At 45.1% G+C, this 21,265-nt stretch overlaps 1 protein-coding gene across 1 annotated transcript in view; it reads right to left on the reverse strand.

The window, feature by feature from the left end:
- Positions 1-7,269: 7,269 nt before the first annotated feature.
- The window catches only part of Gtf2f2 (general transcription factor IIF subunit 2), a 111,380-nt gene continuing 97,384 nt past the window's right edge, over positions 7,270-21,265 (reverse strand). The window contains exons 7-8 of the mRNA XM_021181786.2: positions 18,366-18,509; positions 7,270-8,000 (exon numbers count right to left, since the gene is read on the reverse strand). Of these exons, the coding sequence (XP_021037445.1) occupies positions 7,881-8,000; positions 18,366-18,509 (264 nt within the window). The 3' untranslated portion in view covers positions 7,270-7,880. The remainder of the gene's footprint in view (positions 8,001-18,365; positions 18,510-21,265) is intronic.

A 21,265-nucleotide genomic window follows, 5' to 3' on the forward strand; every position in this document is an offset into this window, starting at 1 on the left:
TTTGTCATGTGATTCTCTTGTCGACACCCTCCGGATTGCTGGGGCCACAGGCCTGCACCACCATGCTTGGCTTCTTTGCTCCCTATACATGCAAGCAGATAAGCCCTCTGTACAGTTAACACAGTTCTCTAGACTGTGTATTTTGTTCTCTTCACATAGGAGTCACAGGGACTCTAGAACTGGGATGGCCATTTTCTTCATACACCCCCCACTGTGCGCTGAGGACTCTTCCCCAGTGTTCTCATGAGTTGTGCAGCTCGGTCCTTAGACCCCCCAGTGTGCACCGGAGCAGCTGGGTCACTTGGAGGCTGTGCTCTTTCTTCAGCTCAGGTAGACATACCTGCCCTCAGAAAGCCCTTTGCTTCCTTGGGAAGGCCTTGCTACGCAACATGTACCCGATGTGGAAGCATCCTATTTCCAAACATGAGGTTAGGTGCAAGCGATGAACAGGAAGCCATCAGATTAATCGCTAACCACTAGAGCCCAGACCCTTAAATCTAGCCCTTCATGTGGTGGTGACCCCCAACCATAGATTTATTTTCATCCATACTTCATAACTGTACTTTTGCTACTGTTATGAATATTATTGGAAATATCTGATATGAAGGAAGGTCTTAAGTGACCCCTGAAGGGGTCACAACCCACAGGTTGAGAACCCCTGATGTAGATTTGGAGGTGGGGTTCAGAACGATGGGCAGTTGGCTGGGCTGAAAGCCATGTAAAACTGGAGTATGTGATTAGAAGGTGTGAGGGCCTGATTCAAGCAGTAAGAAAAAATAAGGGGGGAAAAAAACAATGAAAGAAACAAACAAAAGGGGGGGGGGTTGGAGCTGGTTCAGTGGTTAGAGCACTTGCAGTTCTAGAAAACCCAAATTCAATTCCCAGCACTCACAACCATCTGTTAACACCAGTTCCAGGGGCTCTGATACCATCTTCTGGTTTCCATGGGTACTGACTGCACACAAGTGGCACATACATACATGCCAGCAAAGTAGTCCCCAAACACAAAATAAAATCCAAAAAAAAAAAAAAAAAAAAAAAAAAAAAAAAAAAGAAAAAAGGTTGGTCTCTGCTAAGCCAAAGCAAAGTATATGCAGTTTGCTTGTCAAGAGACCAATCTGCAGAGAGCAGAGTATCTACAGAAACACGAAACAGCAAAGACCACACGGCCAGAGAGAGGGTGCCCAGTCCCCAGGGCTGTGACTGATCTTGTTTGTTTTAAATGAGACAGGGTCTCACTCAGTCGCTCTGGCTGTCTTAGAACCTGTTTTATAGATTAGGCTCATCTCCAACTCAGAGATCCGTCTGCCTCTATTCCTGCTTCCTAAGCGTTGGGATCAAAGGGTGTGTGCCGCTACACCCAGCTGTGATTCATATTTTTTAGACAACCTGAATTATTTTTCTTTCTCTCCCCTCACCCTGTAAGAACTAACTGAAAGAGCCTTGAGGAGGACAGGACCAAGAAACCACTGTGTGACCGAGGCAAACATTTGGGGCACAGTGAAATGGCAGAAGCAAGCAGCCTTACAGGAGGGGCAAATGATGCTAAAGTCACACGAGGAACAGTTATTCCCCAGAGCTCACGTGCCTGTCCGGTTTCTGCCTCCTGATCTCAGTGGGATGCAGACAGGTGAGTTTTAGCGCAGGGCCTCTGCCGTGTGTAGTCTTTTGATGGGACCATAGAGCAAAGCCTTCTTCAGACCACTTTTGAGCCAGTTGTAAAACCAGGAGGACATTAGAAATTAGTTCCCCCAACCTCCCCGAGGTCGTTTGAATAAGAATGGCTCCTATAGCTGCATATATTTGAGTGTTTGGTCACAGAGAGTGAAAATGATTAAGAGGTGTGTCCTTGTTGGAGGAAGTTTGATACTCCAGGTGGACTCTAAGGTTTCCAAAGCTCACACTAGGCCCAGTTCTCCCACCCCTCTCACCTGGCCTGAAGATCGGGATGTAGCCTTCTACGACTGCTCCAGTGACGGACTAAGCTTCTTAAACTGTAAGCAAGCCCCCAACTACATGTATTCTTTTGTAAGAGTTGCCTTGGTTATGGCGTCTCTTTCCAGCAATAGAACAGTGACTAAGCACAAAGGTGACCTTTTACCAGCCTCCGCCCAACCACTCCCTCAAACCAGAGCCTCTCCATCTTCTGTGATTGGCAACAGGGACACCTTAATCATTTGGTACAGATGAAGGACTGCTTGGAGCATGTGAGACATCAACTGTAATTTCTTGGCTTCTTTACTGGTGTATCTTGATCAACACGTGCACTTTCTCTCAGGAGGACTCAACTGAAAACAACCAAAAAGAACCATCTGAACCATTATTGAAACTGATCCTGTGGGCGGGGGACGTAGACCAGTGGCAGAATGCACTCAGCACTTGTGAAGCCCTGGATTCAGTTTGGAGCACTCCGGCCTGTAGTTTGGCAGCAGTTACTTGAAGTCTTGGTCACTCAGGAGGCTGAGGCACAAGTTTGGCATGAGCCTGGGTACTTAAGGCTGCCTGGGCCAATACAGGAAGACTTTGTCTCAAACAGCAAACAGAAGTATCCTGGTTTTCTTTGCTGTCTGTGCCCAGTCGACTACCCGGCATCCATTTGTAACACAAGCATGTGCAACTGGAACTCACACGTGGGAGTGTTTCATTTCAACTTATTAAGCTTGCAAGCCAAGGCTTGCTCGGCTTTCTGACGGATCTGTGTAGGTGGGTAACAGAATGATCTCAGAGCTGGCGGTTTGAGGCTGTTAAGGTTCCACCTGCCAACGCTGTCTGAGAATACTGAAGCTTTCCGCATGAGCAGGATAGAAAACCTAGTAAGTAATGACTCCCTCCCTCCACAGCTACACTGGAACAGAAAAGACCTCAGTGTGTGAACAGCAATCACACTTTCCTATGATGGTGAAGTCTTTGCTGGCAAAACCAAGTGCAAGCAGTAGGATGAATCAATCAGCCCCACCCTGCTAGGTCCCACAGGCCAGAGACAGGAGTGGACACCGTGGGCTGGCAACAGTCAAAGCTGTGACTTGAGTTCAAGCCTTGGCCTTTCAGCTCCATGACCGAGACACTGCTGCCCCTGCCGGGCCCACATCCCCACCCCTTTCTGAGACAGGATCTCATTATGTAGCTCTGGTTAGCCTGAAATTTGCCAGGTAGACCAGGCTGGCTTCCACCTCCTTTTGCCTCCTGCCATACTGTGATTAAAGGCATGTCACCATGCCTGGCAAGATACTGCTTAGAAACCAGCCCCTTTCCCATACTCCAGTGGCTCAGCATTCTGCCTCTTAGCTCATTTCAGTGGGGCCGGGTTGCTCTCAGCCTCTCTCTTAATCCAGTGGCTCCGTTTATTTGGGACCAGTTTTCTCAAACACTTGGCAAATCAAGGTACAGCTGGGTTTCTCCTGTCACTGATGAATTTGTCACATAAATGCTTCACTCCAGGGCTAGTTTTTCATGGCTGTTTTTCCAGTGAACGTAATGCTATGCCCAGGCATGCTCTTCCCTTGGAAAGGGTGCTGTTTACCCACATTAACCCTAGGAAAATGTACCAAGGCAACCAGTTCAGAGTGGGGACACTGTAGACTCCATTGGCAGGCTCCTGACGTGTGTGACACTGTGTAAATGTCCAGGAGACATGCCGATCCTCTTTCCCTGCCTACAGTCCTCTGGGGGGGGGGGTGTTCTTGATTGTCAGCAAGATTTGCGGTATCGGCTAACTGTAAAGCCCAGGTGGGGAGAAGTGGAACCCTATGTGTTTTTTGGAATAGCTTTAAGCTAGTTAACTTGGTTAGAGCCACTCTCTCCTTTTGAGCTTGGTGACACATGCACGTACACACAGTGAATAGTTTCAATGTACAGACTTAGTGAGAGAAACATCCTGTCCTGCCCCGTGTTCCTATCTCTCTGCAGTAGTACTCTAAGTCAGGTATGTTTTCTTGTGTTTACAAACATCTACACTCATGTAGAAATAGCTGATTTTTATTATTGTAACCAGCATCTTACAAAAAGCATTTTAAAAAGTTTATCTTCTTCACATTATGCAGAGTTCCTATCACCTACAATTAATATTTGTTTAATTTTCATATTTACTTATTTGATGGGTACAAGTGCTTTTCTGCCTTTGAGTCTGCACAGGTATGTGTAGCAAGTGTGTCTGCTGATCAGAAGGCACTGCATCAGATCCTCTGGAGTGATGGATAGTCATGAATCACTATGGAGGTGTCTGGATCCAAACCTCTGTAAGAACAAGTGCTCTTAACCTTTGAGTCATCTCTCTAACCTTTAACATTAATTGTTCTGAGGCATTTTTCTACTTAAGTACACGAAATTGTGTCAGTTCACAAGATATCATGTTCTTTTAAACTGTTGTAGACATTCTTACACAGACTAGTTAAAAGACCATCCCCCCCACACCCTTTCTCCCTGTGCCCCCTCCCCCCGTGAGACAAGTTAGAGCAATCTCCCCCACCAGATGCTGTCCCCAGCCCGTGGTCTCCCGACTCTGTTCTTCGCTCTTCTGCAACTCCTAGATGTCCAAGAGTCAGAGACACAGCCCTAGCCTCGTCGTGGGCCTGGGGCCCCTGAACCAGCTCTGGCTTCTCCACATCTCAGACTGGGTTTTTTCACACCCAGAGAGGTGCCTCTCTACAGCCCAGCACCCATCCTGGTGGCAGTGTGGGATAAACACGGTCAAACATGCCTCGTTCCACCTCCCCAAGTGACTGTGCCCAGTGGCAGAGTAGATGTGGGCCTACAGTAGTAGCCTTTTCCCCTCTGGTTCTCCTCTTGCAGATGCTAGAGGGAAAATACACAGTAGGTAGTAGCCACATCAAATGTACCAGAGACCTACCCAACTATATGTATCAGGAGTTCTTTGTCTTCACCATGGGAAGAGCCCACCACGTGACTATCCGGCACGTCTGGCACACACCTAAGCGGTTTCCAGATTTTGGTGATTAAAGCTATAGGTCCTTCCTCACCCCCTGCCCCAGACAGGGTTTCTCTGTATAGCCATGACTGTCTTGATCTCAATAGGTCTGTCTGCCTCTGCTTTCCAAGTGCTGGGATTGGAGGTGTGCACTACTATGTTTGGCAAACCTTTAGGTTTTTAAACATGTTAACTTCCTCCCCTAGTAGTAGGACTGCTGGGTTGCGTGTTTAACTGTAAGAAGCTTCTAAAATGTTTTCCAAGAGCTGCGTCATTCTGTAGAACCATGGACAGTGTCTGCGAGGTCTGGTAGATCCCCTTGCTCGCTAGCACCTATAGTCAAGTTCCTACAGAAAGGTTTTGTCTACCCTAGTATGCATGGCGCATGATTTTGTAGTCTTAATTTTGTTTCTCCAGTGACCATGGACTGTTGGACAGCTTCTCATGGGCTACTGATCCAACCCTTCAAGACATGCATACATACATGTATACATACATACATGCATGCATACATACATACATGCATACATACATACATACATAAGATAAATAAGTCAATGTTAAGTCTCTCCCCTTCAGGATCAGTGTGGATCTTAAGAGCAGTGTTTACTTTTTGAAGCTCATGCCACGGCAAAGCCTCTTTGGAGGTCCACATCTGAGCTGAGTGCCCACTAAGGTCCCAGCTGTGTCCTGGGCATGGCATGGCACCACTGTCGTCTAGAGGATGTCTAGTAGGAGACCATCAAAGGACCCATACGGTAGCCTGCTGCTGTTCCATCAAACTCACCCTGAGCCCACCTCTTTCCTCTTTCCATCCAGTTAACAAAGGCTCCTTAGGAGTACACACACCAGTGCTGGAAGGGAGGGCTCTGCTCATCCCTTTCCTGTTGCTGTGAACCTGACTCTGTGTTCCCTCCCCAGGGCTGTGCTGCCTCTGGGAAGTCCAGCTGTTCCAGGATATTTATGGGAAGTCAAGTTAGGCTTCGGAATATTCTCACTGACTAGATGAAAGGCAAGCTAACAGGCTGTGGCCGATACAGAGAAACAGAAAGGGTAACCCAGAGGTGAGACCATCGAGAGACCAGTCCAGTGTAACTTCCGACTGGATGTTCTATTAATGAGATCAGGATGTTACCGGCATCTATAAAACAAACTCTGAGCAGAGGAGGCATCCTCATGTTTCAGGGGAGCATCTCAGAACAAAATGGCAAGTTCTGTAGGAAGGTACATACTGTATGATTTACCAAGCACGTGGTAGGTACCCAGCACACTTAGTTCTGCAGTTTTCACAGCATCCCGAGGGCTTCTGGACACTAGGCTTCCAGGTATCAAGAAGTGGAGGGGAGTGAGGTTGGAGTGGATATGATCAATGAATGAATAAATGCATGAAACTGTCAAACAATAAATAAAAGATTTTTAAAAGGAGGAGACAAGGGGCAGACCACATTTAGCTCCTACCCCAGAATGAGGCCAGTAAGGCACTGAGGGTGGTGACTAGGTGCCTTCCTTAAGCAGACCTGTGGCTTATAGTGGGAGGATGAAGACAACATTTTTCTTACAACAGCAAATAACATGGCAAGATCCTTCTCTTAATGAAAAACTGTTTCCTTGCTTTACGTATACTGCGTTTTCTTACATTTCTGGCACCTGAATTGCCTGGCTGCAGGCATTCTCTCTCTAAGCAGCCTCTCTGTGTACTTACTTTGTCGGAGTATCTCTGCTTTACAGGAGCAACTTTGGACTGTGTTAACACATGACACTGTCCTGAAGAAACCCATCATGTACATGTACTGTTTCCATCCACAGTCAACTGAGGATGAGAAGAGCGTCCTGGTGTGCTGGGAGACAGCACCAGCCCTTGCTATCTCAGTGCACCACCTGACAGCCCCGATTTAGTTGGCAATAGAATCTGATAGCAAAGGGTCAGCCCCTGCCTGTACAGTGGGAAGTAAAATTCTCAGGCTAAAGCCAGTCTCCAAGGAGCTTATATCTGGTTAGAGAGATACAACTTGAAGTTGGAAAGTTACTTAATTTTCAATTGTTATTTTAAGGGATTTAAAAAAAAATTATTTTCATTTCTGTGTCTGTGTGAATGTATGGACATGTATGCGTGGAGACCTGTGGAGACCTAAGAGGACATGGATCCCTTGAGGCTGGAGTTACAAACAGCTGAGGAAGAAACCGACTTGGATGCTGGAAACCAAACTCCTATCCTTTGCAAGAGCAGTGTGTGCCCCAAACCACTAAGCCAGCTCCCCAAGCGCTACAGTAACTGACTAGAGTTTAGATGGTTTCTCTTTCCAGTATCACAAGGGTGAAATCAGCCAGTGATAACAGTTGCCATCTAATACAAAGGGAACAGATCTCTTTATTAACTTATGGTTGGAGGTGAAACATTACCTCTGCAGACAGGGACAAGTTCCCTCTTCAGTTTCAGAAAAAGGAACTTGGACTCTGTGTTCCTGAAATCGTTTCTTAGCTGACGACCCCCCCCACCCCACACCTTTCTCCTTTCTTACCTTAGTTCCTCAGAGACACAATTTTCATTTAGGAAATATCCCATTTACACTTGCAAAGTTAACCACTAAAAACAAAAGTAGTTTTAATTCCCAGACCTCTACCCATACCATAATTTTTTTCTTTTATGGGGGAGGTCTTGCTGTGTATTCCAGGCTGGTCTCAAACTCACTCACACCTGCCTGCCTCAGTCTCCTGAGTGTTGGACACATTCATGTGCCAGCATGCCCGCTGAATGGTGTAACATGAGTTTAGTCTATAAATAACATCTTTCTCTTCAGAAAACACTTAAGAAACTTTTATGGAATCCCAGCTTTAACAGTTTACTGAGAGGAATGGCAGACCCAGGTGTCTTTGTCCTGTCAAGGCCGGCAGGCAGGCAGCGTGTGGTGTGGCTGGCCAGGTCTGCCTATGACTGACTCTTTAGCACGCGCGTCTCTCAGTCGCTCTTCTCTTCTGTTTGGTAATGCCTGTACTCCGGCTTCAGCTCCCATGTGTTCTTGTGAATTCCTTTTACATTCTGAATGCCAATTTCTTTCAAGATTTCTTTCAGGTATCCCTAAACCCCAAACCAAAACAAAAAAAAAGCACCACATATGAGGTTATCAAGGCAGGAAGTAACACTTAAAATGAAATACACTAAATACTCACAAGTAACAAAAGCTAGCATCCTTAAAACCCAAATGGGGTTCCTATAAAAGGGTTCAACAAACCTTTTCTGATTCTACAATGTTTTTTTTTAAAGAATTATTTATTATTCTATGTAGGTACACTGTAGCTGGCTTCAGACACACCAGAGGAGGGCGTCAGGTCTCACTATGGATGACTGTGAATCCACCATACGGGTGCTGGGATTTGAACTCAGAACCTTTGAAAAAGCAGTTAGTGCTCTTACCCACTGAGCCATTTCTCCAGCCCTACAACGTATTCCTCACTAAACACAGGACCATGTGCATCAAAGGCCTGGAAGTCCTAAACAGAGAGGAATCTAGAGGAAAATATACTGCAATGGCTGTTCCATGTTTACTGCATTCAATGGAGGGCAGTCTGCTCTTGACTTCAGTGACTTAACACTCAGTCCACAGACTGCAATCAACAGTTTTATGAGCATCCATACAAATGACACACCCTGTAGGGATGGGAAATAATAGTCAAGAAGCAAGCATATGATGAGTACCTACAACTCCTACTTCTGTAAGATAGGCTCTTCTTTAAAGACAGGATCTCATTATGCTAGACAGGCCTCACCTGCCAGAGTTCCATGAGCCTCTGTTTTCTGAGTGCAGGGAATAAAATCGTGAGCCACACCCCATCTGACCTAAGATGGATCTTCCAACCCGAGTTTCAGACTACCCCTTCCCTGTGGAATAAGGAAAGGGGTAGCCTGAAACTTTGTGTTGCCCGAGCCTGCCAAAGCAGAGAGAAGACTAAGAACGAGAGGGTGCAGGCTTCCTGTGCTCGGCTTACATTATTTTATGTCCCCAGAACCTGCTTACTAAATGATTACTGAAGTCATGGAAATTAAGACTGTGTTAAGTGGACTACAAAACCCTGCCTTTGTTTGCCAAAGCCCACTGAAGCACTCACTGACCAATAATACAAATGACAGTAACCTCTAGAAAAGAAAGCTAATTATTCACAAGTGATGTGTCCTGCCAACCAACCAACCAACAAACACCCCACCCAATCCAACTTCTGAGTATCTGCTTCAAAGAACTAGGCACAATGTTAAGATGGCTCTTCTCACTGCAGGAGGATATATAATTCACCGAAACGAGAGGCACTAATGGTTGAAGAACTCCTGTCTAGATAATATTTGCACCAAATGCACTACTACCCAAACCACATTATGTGTGAATCTTTAACAAACCCCTGTGTGTGCACATATAGACAGGATTTTACTCTGTAGCCCTGGCTGGCCAGGAACTCTCTTATGAAACCAGCTAGCTTCAAACTCAGACATTTACCTGCCTCTGCTTTCAGAGTACTGGGATTAAAGACGTTTGCCACTATGACCCCTCCCTTTATAAATAGGGTCTGACAATACAGCCTAGGCTAGCCTGCAACATTCTATGTAGACCAGGCTTGCCCTAAACTAGTGGAGATCTCCCTGGCTCTGCCTCCAAGTGCCACCAGACCCAAACTGTCCTTGTTTTTTTGAGACATGGTGTCATTAAGCGGTCCAGACCGAGCTCAAATTTGTGTTCTTCCTTTCTCCGTCCAAGTCCCTAGCCGATTCTGAAGATCATGCTATCTGCTCTGAGGCTGTTATAGCTCTCCCACACTCCAGGGATTTTGAGCTCTTGATATCCTTTGTTCTCAGAACCTCAAGTGCCCAAATAGTCAAATCCCTACCTGCTGATCTGAAACAATGGAGCACAATCCATTAACCCACAGATAGGCTGCCATCTAGAAGTTTGTTTCTTTTTGAGACAAGGTCTCACTATGTAACTCTGGCTGTTCTGAAACTCTCTCTGTAGACCAGGCTGGCCTGGAACTGAGAGATCAGCCTGCCTCTGCCTCCACCTTCTGAGTACTGGAATTAAAGGCATGCACCACTACTACCAGGCTTGTCTTCTAGAAATGTAACAGCAGAGACTAGAGCTCGGTGAGGTCACTGGAATGCTTAGCATCTGTCTATTGGACAGCCTTCCACAAACAGGCCCCAGCAGGTGGCAGCAACGAGCTCAAGGAGGCCTGGGTTCCCCAGGCGGCTTGCCTGCCTCCCACACCTTCTATAGTTGGAATTGCTAAAGGCATGAGTGTGAATGAGTAAGCATTTAGGCTTGGGCAAGCAGGTAATGTGCACGTCTGCCATCTGCTATTTCAAATTACACTTGAAAAATGGGGCACTGTTCATAAACTACTTTCTAATTAAACTGGATTCATAAATGGAAAATGATGGGTTAGGCACAAATGATTTTCAGTTTAGGTGCCAAAATGACATCTTTGTAAAATTCCAAAGAATGGTTCATTGTGAGGCGGTTAAGATCCTGTTGCACAAACAATCACACAGTTGTGGATGCATAGCAGTGGCCCAAACACAAACAGCAATCACCAGGAGCATTTCAGCAACCCAGAAAAAAGCAGCTCTTCTAACTTCAAGTTCTGTGTTTATCTGTAATCTTGGCTAAGAAAACAGAAAAGCCAGAAGAGGGTTCAACATGAAATGGTAAGAAAGTCTTCACTGGGATGGAGAAATGGTTCAGTGATGAGAGGCTAGGCTCACAACCAAAAAGACAAAGTTTTCACTCTACAAAGCAGTTGTTCCCATGCACTCCTCTTTCTTTTGGTAATGTAGCCCACGGACTCACTACAAGGAGGGGATGAGATAACCACATTCTACTCACCCGGTCAAGTAACAAAACAGAACTAGGCCTCAACTCTGCAGGGTTGTTTTCAAATTTCCTTAAACTGTAGGAAGTTTTAGGACTAGGTGCAAGCAGCCTGTGATTTAGTTTCTCTGCTGCCAGGCAGCCAGTGCAGTTCTTTTCTTCTCCAGCTCTACCAACCTAAGAAGCCTGATCTGCATTTTGTCAGATATTTCAGTGATAAGCATTATTTACATAATCATAAATCAACCGAGCTTGATTAAGAACAGCTCTGACAGGGAAGTTACCACTCCTAAGGCTTTCAGTAAGCTAATCACAAACCCTGCTTGGCATCTAGTTACAAAAACTGGCCCTAAAAGCTTAAAGCAAGTGCCCACTATGTGTGCCCCAGGTGGTACAGGGGAATGTGTGTCTTCTGGGGTACCACAAGAGGAAGGGCGTTGTTATAGACAGAATTTTCTGTGCGAGTAAGTTGACTCCTTTCAGAGATGTGGAGAGAGCAAAGGACTTCCTTACTTATGGGGCAATCAGTGACTGGAGGCACGGGCTTGCTCATTAAGAAACCCACCCCTCCAGACAGAGTAAAGTGGGAACAGGAGGGAAGGTGGTGCCCCGGCTTCTGTGCAGCAAGGGCCTGCGGCTATCTTCTTTCCTCCTCACTGCTCCCCCCCCCCCCCCCATCCAGGGTCTTCTCTGGGTTCCACAGCTTGTGTCTCTTCCTCTGAAAACTCTAAGCAGCCGACAGATGGGTAGTGAAAATGGTCAAAGGATAAAACCCTGCCTGTCTCTGCATTTCATTCAAACCTTGACAAACCAGATCATTATTGCATTAATATCTGTGTGCTAAAAAAGACTCATCTGTCTGGCAGTGGCAAGTGTCTTATCGGTCTGAAGTTTCAGAGAAAGTTCACTTCCTTTTTAATTGTAAAACAATGTCTCCGTGTATAGCCCTGGCTGGTCTCTGCTACCCTCAAGCTCACCTCCTGTCTCTGCCCCCCAAATGCTGGGATTAGAAGTGGCTCCTTTAACTTTGGTTAAAGGGAGTATTGAAGACAATGTTGGAATAGTTCCTTGTGTATGTAACAGGCTGAACTTGGACTCTAATGGTTTAAATTGGGACCAAAACAACCCATTATATATACCTGAAATAATTAACCACTGGGAAACAGACAGCCAAGTCTTAATAAAGGAGAACATGTCACTTATTCTGAAAAATAGCTGAATATGGATTCTTATTCAGGATGAGGTGTAGGGCAGAAAGCATCTACAGTTGTCTAGGATTTGGGGTGAGTGACTGTTAATGGGCAGGAGATTTTGGGTGTATGTGGAGCTGCTCTAAAGCTGATTGTGGGGATGGTTGTGACTTTCAGTACTAAGGTACACTGATCTGTACAGTCCACACAGAGTTTATTCTACAAACAAGGCTTTAAATTAGGAAGAATGATTTGAAATAAAACTTCATGTGCTGGCAAACATTTTAGGAGGCTGAGGCAGGGAAGAAGCCATGTATGAGCCAGGCTAGACTATTCACTGAGTTCAAGGCTGCCTGGATTACACAGTGAAAAAAGGAAGAAAAGTTAATTTTCCAGCCCAGCAGCTTGTGTGCTGTTCTACATATTATTAATAATTAAAGTTACGGAGAGTTCCAGTCTAGAAATAAGGCTCTCTGATGCTGCAACAGTCTTGCTCAGGCAGCTGAGGTGAGATTGGGAGACCCCAGATGCAGAGCCCTGGCTGCTTTTTCTCTTTGCTGCTCATGCTTCTTGAACAGAGCCCAACATAAACAAGACTCTCTCCTGAAGAAAACTGTTTCCATATGGCCAGCAAGCTTGAAAACTCACCTCTGCAGCTTGTTTGGGAACTAAGAAGCCAGCAGAGGGCAGCTACTGATTTCACAGGTTTACTTTACACTTTCAAACTGAGTGGAGAGGCGGCTCATTAAGAACATTGGCTGCTCTTCCAGAGGACCCAAGTTCAGTTCCCAGTCCCTACACTAGGTAGCTCACAACCATATGAATGTCAGGTCCAGGGGATCAGACACCTACGTTCTCTTCTGGTGTCTGCAAGAACACGCACAGCACTCTTTACTCCGGTTACCACTTATAGGGAAATTCCATTCATATTTTGCTCACATTAAACTTGTGCTCTATTTTCTGCACATCTGACCACGATCAATGGAACTACTTAAAAAGCAGAAAGGAATCTCATATTGTGAGAAAAACACATTTCGCCTCCTCATTAAAAGGGTATTTCATTGTTAGAAAACATTTCCTGGCTTGTCCACAGATCTATCTGTGCTGGAATAAACATCAGGACACAATACTGAGTTTCCTCTTCAGCTGAGGTTAGAACAGCTGTGTCCAAGCCTCAGTACTGCCCCAGGCCTGTTAGGTAGAAATTAGCTGTCTCTATGCAGCAATCTTTACTTAAGCATTGACGCTGGAAGTCAGGATTTGTAGTTCAGAGCTTGAAGAAGGCGTGGGGATTTCCGTCTGACTTGAGCACCGTGGGTCAGAGTCACTTACTACAGGCTGGGTAAGGTATGGAAATCAAGTTCTGTTCTGGAACTGTAGGGATGGCTCAGTCAGGAATTGCTTGCCACGCAGGCAGGGCATCTACGTGTGATCCCTGGAACACACTTGTGAGAATGGGCAGGGAAGGGTGTGCTTGTAGTCACAGCACTGGGGAGGCAGAGACGGGCAGATCCTAGGGCTTGCTGGCTAGCCACCCAAAACTAATTTGAAACCCCAGGCCACTGAGAGACCATGTCTCAAAGAACAACAAAAGGTAGCAGCCGAGGAATGATATCCAATGTTGACCCTGGTTCCACATTCATGAACTGCAGGTACAGCTGCCCCTTCCCTCTCCTAAGCTCTACTGTGACTACATTATACCTGGAACTACCACTGGTTAGACAGCATGGGGAAGGAGAACCAGTGGGCCCTGGGAGGCTACAGCATTTCCTGCCTGATCTGATGGGTCCAGAAATAGACACTCAACTCCTACTGAATACATCAGAACCCATCCTGGGGCTTTACAGGACCAAGCAGGAGAGATCTTTTGAGTGGTCGCTAGCTACGAGGAGGCCATTTTGACTAGCCTAATACGAAGTACCTGCTTATAAAGAAAGACAGCAACAACAAAGATGAATGAGTGGAAGGGGCAGTTCTAACTAGAAAATACTAGTAACTAGTTCAAGCTATCTCTAAACCCATGTTCTGGAACTTTCAGCAATGTGAAGCAATAAAGCTTATTTTTGTTGATGCTAGTTTTAGTTTGCTTCTCTGTTCCTTAGAATTGAAAATCACCACCAATTCACAGACTTCTAGTAGGATATGCTTGAAAGCTTTTAGATTTGTTGGGAAAGATGCACGTTATTTCAAATTCCCTAGCCTTTTTTTTTTTTTTTTTTTTTTTGGTTTTTCGAGACAGGGTTTCTCTGTGTAGCCTTGGCTGTCCTGGAACTCACTCTGTAGACCAGGCTGGCCTCAAACTCAGAAATCCACCTGCCTCTGCCTCCCAAGTGCTGGGATTAAAGGCGTGTGCCATCATGCCCGGCTGTTCCCTAGCTATTTTATCCTTGGAGAAATACTATACAGTCTTTTAGTCCAAATTTCACTTAAAGTGTGTGTGTATACACATATATTCACTTAAATTATAGTTATTTAAATTCTTAAAAAAAGATTCTTTCATTTTATGTGAATGGGTGGTATTTGGCCTGTATGTATGCCCATCAGATACCCTAGAAATGTCGTTACAGACATTGTGAAGCAGCACTGGGTACTGGGACTCAAACCTAGGACCCCTAACACAAGTACTCTAATCATGGGGCCATCTCTCCAGCCACAAGTTTATTTATTTTCATTTTAGGCATATACTTGCCTGCATATATGTATGTTCATCACACGTGTGCCTGGTACTCTTAGAGGCTAGAGGAGGGCAGTGGACCCCCTGAACCTAAAGTTGTGAGTTGTCATGTGCTCGCTGGGAACTGAACCTGGGCTCTCTGGAAGAGTAATCAGTGCTCTTAACTGCTGAGCCACTTCTGCAGATCTTTACTATTTATTCTGATCTTTACTTAGGCCTATCTGGAAATGAACCACGAGTCCTGGGCCAATCCCACTCAAATGCTGATACAGTGCTGTAACTGCTTTGTTTATAGAACACCAACTTTGCAAAGAAGCAACTGTTTGTTGGGCGGGACTATGTAACTATGGGTACTAAGTTGTACTTAGATTTTCCCATGTCTAACCTACTCTATAAAACGTATGCCAATTATTCAACTGTCTGTTCTGAACAAAAGGTGGTACACTGGGGGCTGGTGAGATGGCTCAGTGGTAGAGGTACTGCAGCAAGTCTGATGACCTGATTTTGATCCACTGAATCTACACGGTGGACAGAACTGATTTTCCTACACTATCCTCAAACTTCTACGTGTGCACCCACACATACAAAATGGCTTGTATTTTTAAAGGAAATGGTATGTGTGCTTCTATTTCAGAGATAAAACATGGAGGAACACTAGACAAAACACAGCAAATCTTAAACATCACCAAGTGCTGGGGAGAAATAACAGGTTTCCTCTGATGATGATTCTTATTTATTTTATTATTACTTTTAAATTAATTTTATGTATATGAGCATTCTGTCTGTCTGTCTCTGCTCTACATACATACCTGGCATTCTTGCAAGCCAGACAAGAGCACTGGACCCCCTATGTTCTAGATGGTTATGTGTTGCTATGTGGTAATGGGAATCAAACCCTGGTGCCCTGGAAGAGCAGCTAGCACTCTAAGCACTAAGCCATCGCTACAGCCCCCAACTGTTTCCTGTTTTAAAGAGAGTAAGAAGAGCTAAAAGCTGAATCACATACAAACATTCCGCTCATGGATATCATATTGCTGACTTTGGATCAGGTTCCAAAGCTTTACCCTTTCAAACTGGCTTAGCTTTGGGAAAGTTCTACTGTTCTGGCTGCCCACATAAGCTATGTATCATGATATACATGATAGAAAGAGCATCCTAGGGTAGTCTCTGTGATGAGCAAGTTTGCTTGCAGAAACGAAAGCTTTTAGGAAGAAAATAGAATAGAAAAAAGAAAAGACTAGAGGTGAGTAGTCCCAGAACTACAGTAGCTGCGGCAGAAGACTTGGAGTCTGACAGCAAGTTAGATATGTAAGTAAGGCAGCAAGATAGCAAGAAAGTGGGGCGGTAGCCGGGTGTGGTGGCGCACACCTTTAATCCCAGCACTCGGGAGGCAGAAGCAGGCAGATTTCTGAGTTCGAGGCNCTGAGTTCGAGGCCAGCCTGATCTACAAAGTGAGTTCCAGGACAGCCAGGGCTATACAGAGAAACCCTGTCTCGAAAAAAAAAAAAAAAAAAAAAAAAAGAGAGAGAAAAGAAAGTGGGGCGGTGTGTGTGTGTTAGGTTTTTTGTTTTGTTTTGTTTTTGCTGTTTAGAGAAACCATGACCATGGCAGCTCTTATAAAGGACAACATGTAATTGGGGCTGGCTTACAGTTCAGAGGTTTAGTCCATTATCATCATGGTAGGAAGCATGGCAGCATGAAGCAGAAATGGAGCTGAAAAAGGAGTTGATAGTTCCACATCTTGATCTGCAGGCAGCAGAAGGAGACTGTGTGCCGCACTAGGCCTGGCTTGAGCATATGAGACCTCAAAGCCTGCCCCATAGTGACACACTTCCTTCAACAAGGCCAATGTAACGGTGCCACCTCCAATGGACCAAGCGCTCTTGTACATGAGTCTATGGGGTCCATTCCTATTCAAAGCCCCACAGGATGGGGTGTATAAGAGATGCAGAGTGGAGGGAGAGAGGATAGGGAGAGGGGTGTGAGTGTGAAGACAATGGCATCAGGAATTGTACAGTATGCACAGTAATGGTAATGCCAATGCTGCAGGGGATTTGCTGTGGGCCAGACGTGGTACTGATTGAAGGCTAAGAGCCAGAGATGGCACAAACCTGCCCTCAGAAGGCGGACAGAGGAGAAACAGGAACTGGAGGCTAGTCTGGGCAGAAGGCAAGTTTCAGAGGGTACATGGCAAGACCTCCTCTGAAAAAGACCTGGCTGCTGTGGTGGTGGCAGCCTCTAAATGACTCTATTCAAGAGCAGACTTCCTTTCCACATCAGATGAGAATTTGATACAAACTACCATCTGTTCTCTGGAAAATCTATGTCTGCACACACTCATTATGTTAGATCGCCTGAGGTCCATTATAGATGGCTAGTGAAGAAGATCTAGTGCAAAAATTCACTAAGTACCACCACATAGTAATTATCTGACCAGGACTGAAGAGTTGGCTCATGTTTAAGAGCACTGATTACTCTTCAGAGGTCCTGGGTTCAAGTCCTGTCATCCAATGTCCTTTTCTGGTCTCCCCAGGCACAGACACACATGTAGGCAAAACACTCGCACACAGAGTGAAATGCATTAACAACCAGAGTCTGAAGTGAACCACATGGAGTCCACACTGGCCTTGAGTTTGGGGTCTTCCTATTGGAGCCTCTGAGTACTAAGATTAGTAAGACAAGTCACCATATCTACCCCAGACAGACATCCTAGTAACCCCTCTCCTTCAGTGTGAAATACATAAACCCAACACCCCATGTCAAGAACAAGAACGGAGGAACTGGCTTCCTTAGCACTACTGGAATGTCCCTCTCTCTACTTGGCTTATTTCCCTGCGACTGTGTATGTTTTTATTCTGTAGGAATACATTATCTGCTGTCAGTGTCTGGGATAGGTTTTCATGCAGGCATCGTTATATATAAACGTAACAAAGGTAAACCTCATTAAAACCAGGAGAAATACAGCTTGTTACAAATCCTCCCCCACCCCCTGACATGGTTTCTCGGTGTAGCCCTGGCCATCCTCAAACTCACTCTGTAGACCAGGCTGGCCTCAAACTCAGAAATCTGCCTGCCTTTGCCCCCAAAGTGCTGGGATTAAAGGTGTACACCATCACTGCCCAGCTAACAATTCTTTTTTTAAAAAATATTTTAACTCTAGCATGGATGCTGTCTCTCAGCGTGTGCTGCCAAAGGGAATTAAGTCATTAGCTGAGTCCCTAACACTGCACCATGAACATTTTAGTGGAAATTAAAAAGATTGCAAAATGCTTTAACAGATCTCAGATGAATGTTAAGAATGGTAGGTGCTCAGAATCAAATCTGAGTCCTCTAGAAGAACAACTAGTCTCTTAACCACTGAGCCAGCTCTCCAGGCCCTACCATTTTATTATTATGTGTGCACACATTAAGTGCCTGGCTGTGTACAGCAGTCAGAAGACAAGCTTCAGGATAGGTTCACTGCTTCCAAGTGGGCTCTGGGCATCATCAGGCATTTGAACTGAGTGCCTTTATAAACTGAACCATTTTAATGCCTCTAAAATGTATTTTAAATCTAAAGTAATGAAGCGCATGTTTGAAAGACAAAGCTGCATTAGTTTTGTTTTCTGAGTGCTGACATAAACTCCATCAGCAGAGTGGATCCCAAGTTAAATCACGTTTCTCCTCACTAACACCACGCTAATGAGGTAGGGTAAACTTAAAGGCCAGTAGAAATGTATACATACCACAGGTTGCTTTGTGATGTCCACCAAGTCCTTAAGATTATAGTACTGATGTTTCTCAAAGGCAGAAAACAGCATGTCTAGGACGTGTTGTTTGTCTGCCCGAGCTCGCTTTCCATCCTCTTTCTTCTTCCTTTCATATTCAATCTATAGGCAAAAACAAAGAAAGGTATCAACTCATTATTTGGGAAGAAATCCTTTGGAAACAGGTCTCAGTCACCTGAAAACTACTGTAAAGTTTCCCGCCGCAGCCTCTGGCAGGGACTTAGAACGGGAAACTCTGCTTGCTCCAGGACTCGCAGTGCCTTTCAGACATTAGGACAGCTGTAACACTGGTCCACTGTAACACTTTCACTCTCTTATGAAGCTTTATGTAAGACATTCTTTTCCCCCCGAGGAGGATTTCTTCCTGCTAGCTTGGCTTGCCCAGAAACCAACAAGCACTTCCTTTGTTTTTGATTAATCAAGATACAGTAGGACATTTTTATGAGGTAAACTGCACTTGCTAGGTGACAGCTCTAGGAGTCTGGGGCACAGGTTTGCCCCAGCACAGGTTCTCTGGCCACCGAGAGCATGGGAAGTGCTGGTGAAGAGTGGTGATGGCATGCCAGCCTCCTCCTCTTGCCCCTGCTCTGCTTTACATCTGCAGTCAAGCAGGTATGGCGGCAGTCAAGAAAGGCATACACTCAGCGCTGACGCCAGTCAATTATTTTTTCTAAATCTTCATTTTATCTCACTGATGTGAGATAAAATCACCTCAGATGTCCTTGAAGTTTACATGTATAATATTCTCTAATTTTTAATATAAAAAGTAAAGTACCTCTTATTCACATAAAATCAAGACTCAGGATCATTTTTTTGTGCATCATCATCTCAGAGTTACCCATCTTCACACACATCAGCATGGGAAACAACCCTTGGCTCTCACAAGAGAAGCTTCTCTTTGAGGCAGATGGAGAACATCATAAAAAGCTACAAATGGCCAAAACCAGAGAACAACTGACCTTGGGGTGTCCACCACCAACAGATACATTCACAACACAACCCAGGGAGCACGGCAGAAGAGGGAGTGGAAAGACTGTTAAAAGCCACAGGATCAGGACATCCGATGTGAGATAGACTCTTCTGTATGTGACAGAGAAGCTGCACCCATCAAAGTGCAACACTATAGTTGCCTAACGAGACCTGAATAATGATTCCCGTTGACCTGGCACTCAGGGGGAAGTCTCAGAAAGTCCTGCCTCTAACTCAAGACCACAGCAACTGATGACTGTGGGGGGAGCACCACACCTCCCCAGGGATGAGCCCTAGGGGAGGAGCACCACACCTCCCCAGGGATGAGCCCTAGTTGGTTATCTAATAGCAGTGATCAGGGTACACAAGAGCAGCACCAAGGGGACCCACCAGCGGGTATGGATGTATACTCACACACATACATGCTAGTTTTGTGTCAACTGGACGTTAAGGTAGAATTATCTGAAAGGGAACTTAAATTGAGAAAATGTCTCCGTAAGATCTGGCTATAATGAATTTTCTTAATTAGTGATTGATGGGGGAGGGTCCAGCCCACTGTGGGTGGTGGTCCTGAGTTCTATAAGGAAGCAGGCTGAACAAGCCAGTATGCAGCACCCCTCCTTGGCTTCTCTATCAGCTCCTGCCTCTAGGATCCTGCCCTGTTTGAGTTCCTTTAATAATGAACAGTAATACAGAAGTATAAACTAAGTAAACCCCAAGTTGCTCTGGTTATGGCGTTTCATCACAGAAATAGTAACCCTAACCAAGACAAGATGTAGTAGTAACAACAACAACAACAATCAAAAGAGAAAAGAAACCTAGAGATAATACATGAAAGTAGAAGAGCCTGAAGATAGATGAGGGGAGCAGTGAGGGGAGCAACGTGTATCGACATGGATGAAATGTTGTAATGAAACCTAGTATTTTGTACAGTTAATGAATGTCAATAAAAATTGAAAAGTAGTTCAATTCCATCGCTATCATCCTGGTACTAATCATTTGTAGAAATTTATCTCTGCACTGAAAATTGGGAACAGTTCAGTAGCAAATGCATGAGAGCCCAAGTTCCACCCCCAGAATGCAGGTCAAAAGCTAGACATAGTGGGAAGTGCTCAGAATCCCAGGGTTAGGCAGGCAGACACCTGAGCTTCTGAAGAGGTCCATGCCAATGAGAAACCTTGTCTCAAGGTAAAAAAAAAAAAAAAGTACTTTATGGTTCTGTGGCCTCCACAAATATGTGCTTGCACGTGTGCGCACATACACACAACATATTTCAGTTGGTTCAGTTTGTTTGTTTGTTTGTTTGTTGGAAAGGTAGAGTGGTTTCCTGGAGGAAGGTCGGTCTCAAAGCTCCCTGGAAAATTAAGCCTTGGTGGCCTGGACGAGGCCAGCAGAGAGCAAGGCTTGCACATGAAGATGACTGCAGTGTGAGGAGCAGCTTCAGACCTGCACATGAGCTATGGTGTAAGGTCCAGACCGGGGGAACTTAAGCTTTTTATGTTCTCTGAACTTCCTAGGACAAGCTCACGACGGAGACAAAAACCTTAACTGCATGCCAGGTACTATGGGGTAGAGACAAGATCAAAAGTTCAAGGCTGTGTGGGCTACAGAGTGAATCTAGGGCCAGCCTGGGCAGCTTGGCAAAACTATCTCAAGTTAGAAAAATCCCAAAAGGGCTGGGGATAGAGGTCAGTGGTAGAATGATTGGCTCAGTGGTAAAAGAAAGAAAAATAAAAAAGCATGCAAAAATGAGGGAAGAGTGTCTTTAAAACCACATAAAAGAAAAATACCTGATAAGTGGATATTAGCCCAAAACTTAGGATACCCAAGATATAAGATACAATTTGCTAAACGCATGAAACTCAAGAAGAATGAAGACCAAAATGTGG

Source organism: Mus caroli, chromosome 14 (genome assembly GCF_900094665.2).
Source record: "Mus caroli chromosome 14, CAROLI_EIJ_v1.1, whole genome shotgun sequence".
NCBI lineage: Eukaryota > Metazoa > Chordata > Mammalia > Rodentia > Muridae > Mus > Mus caroli.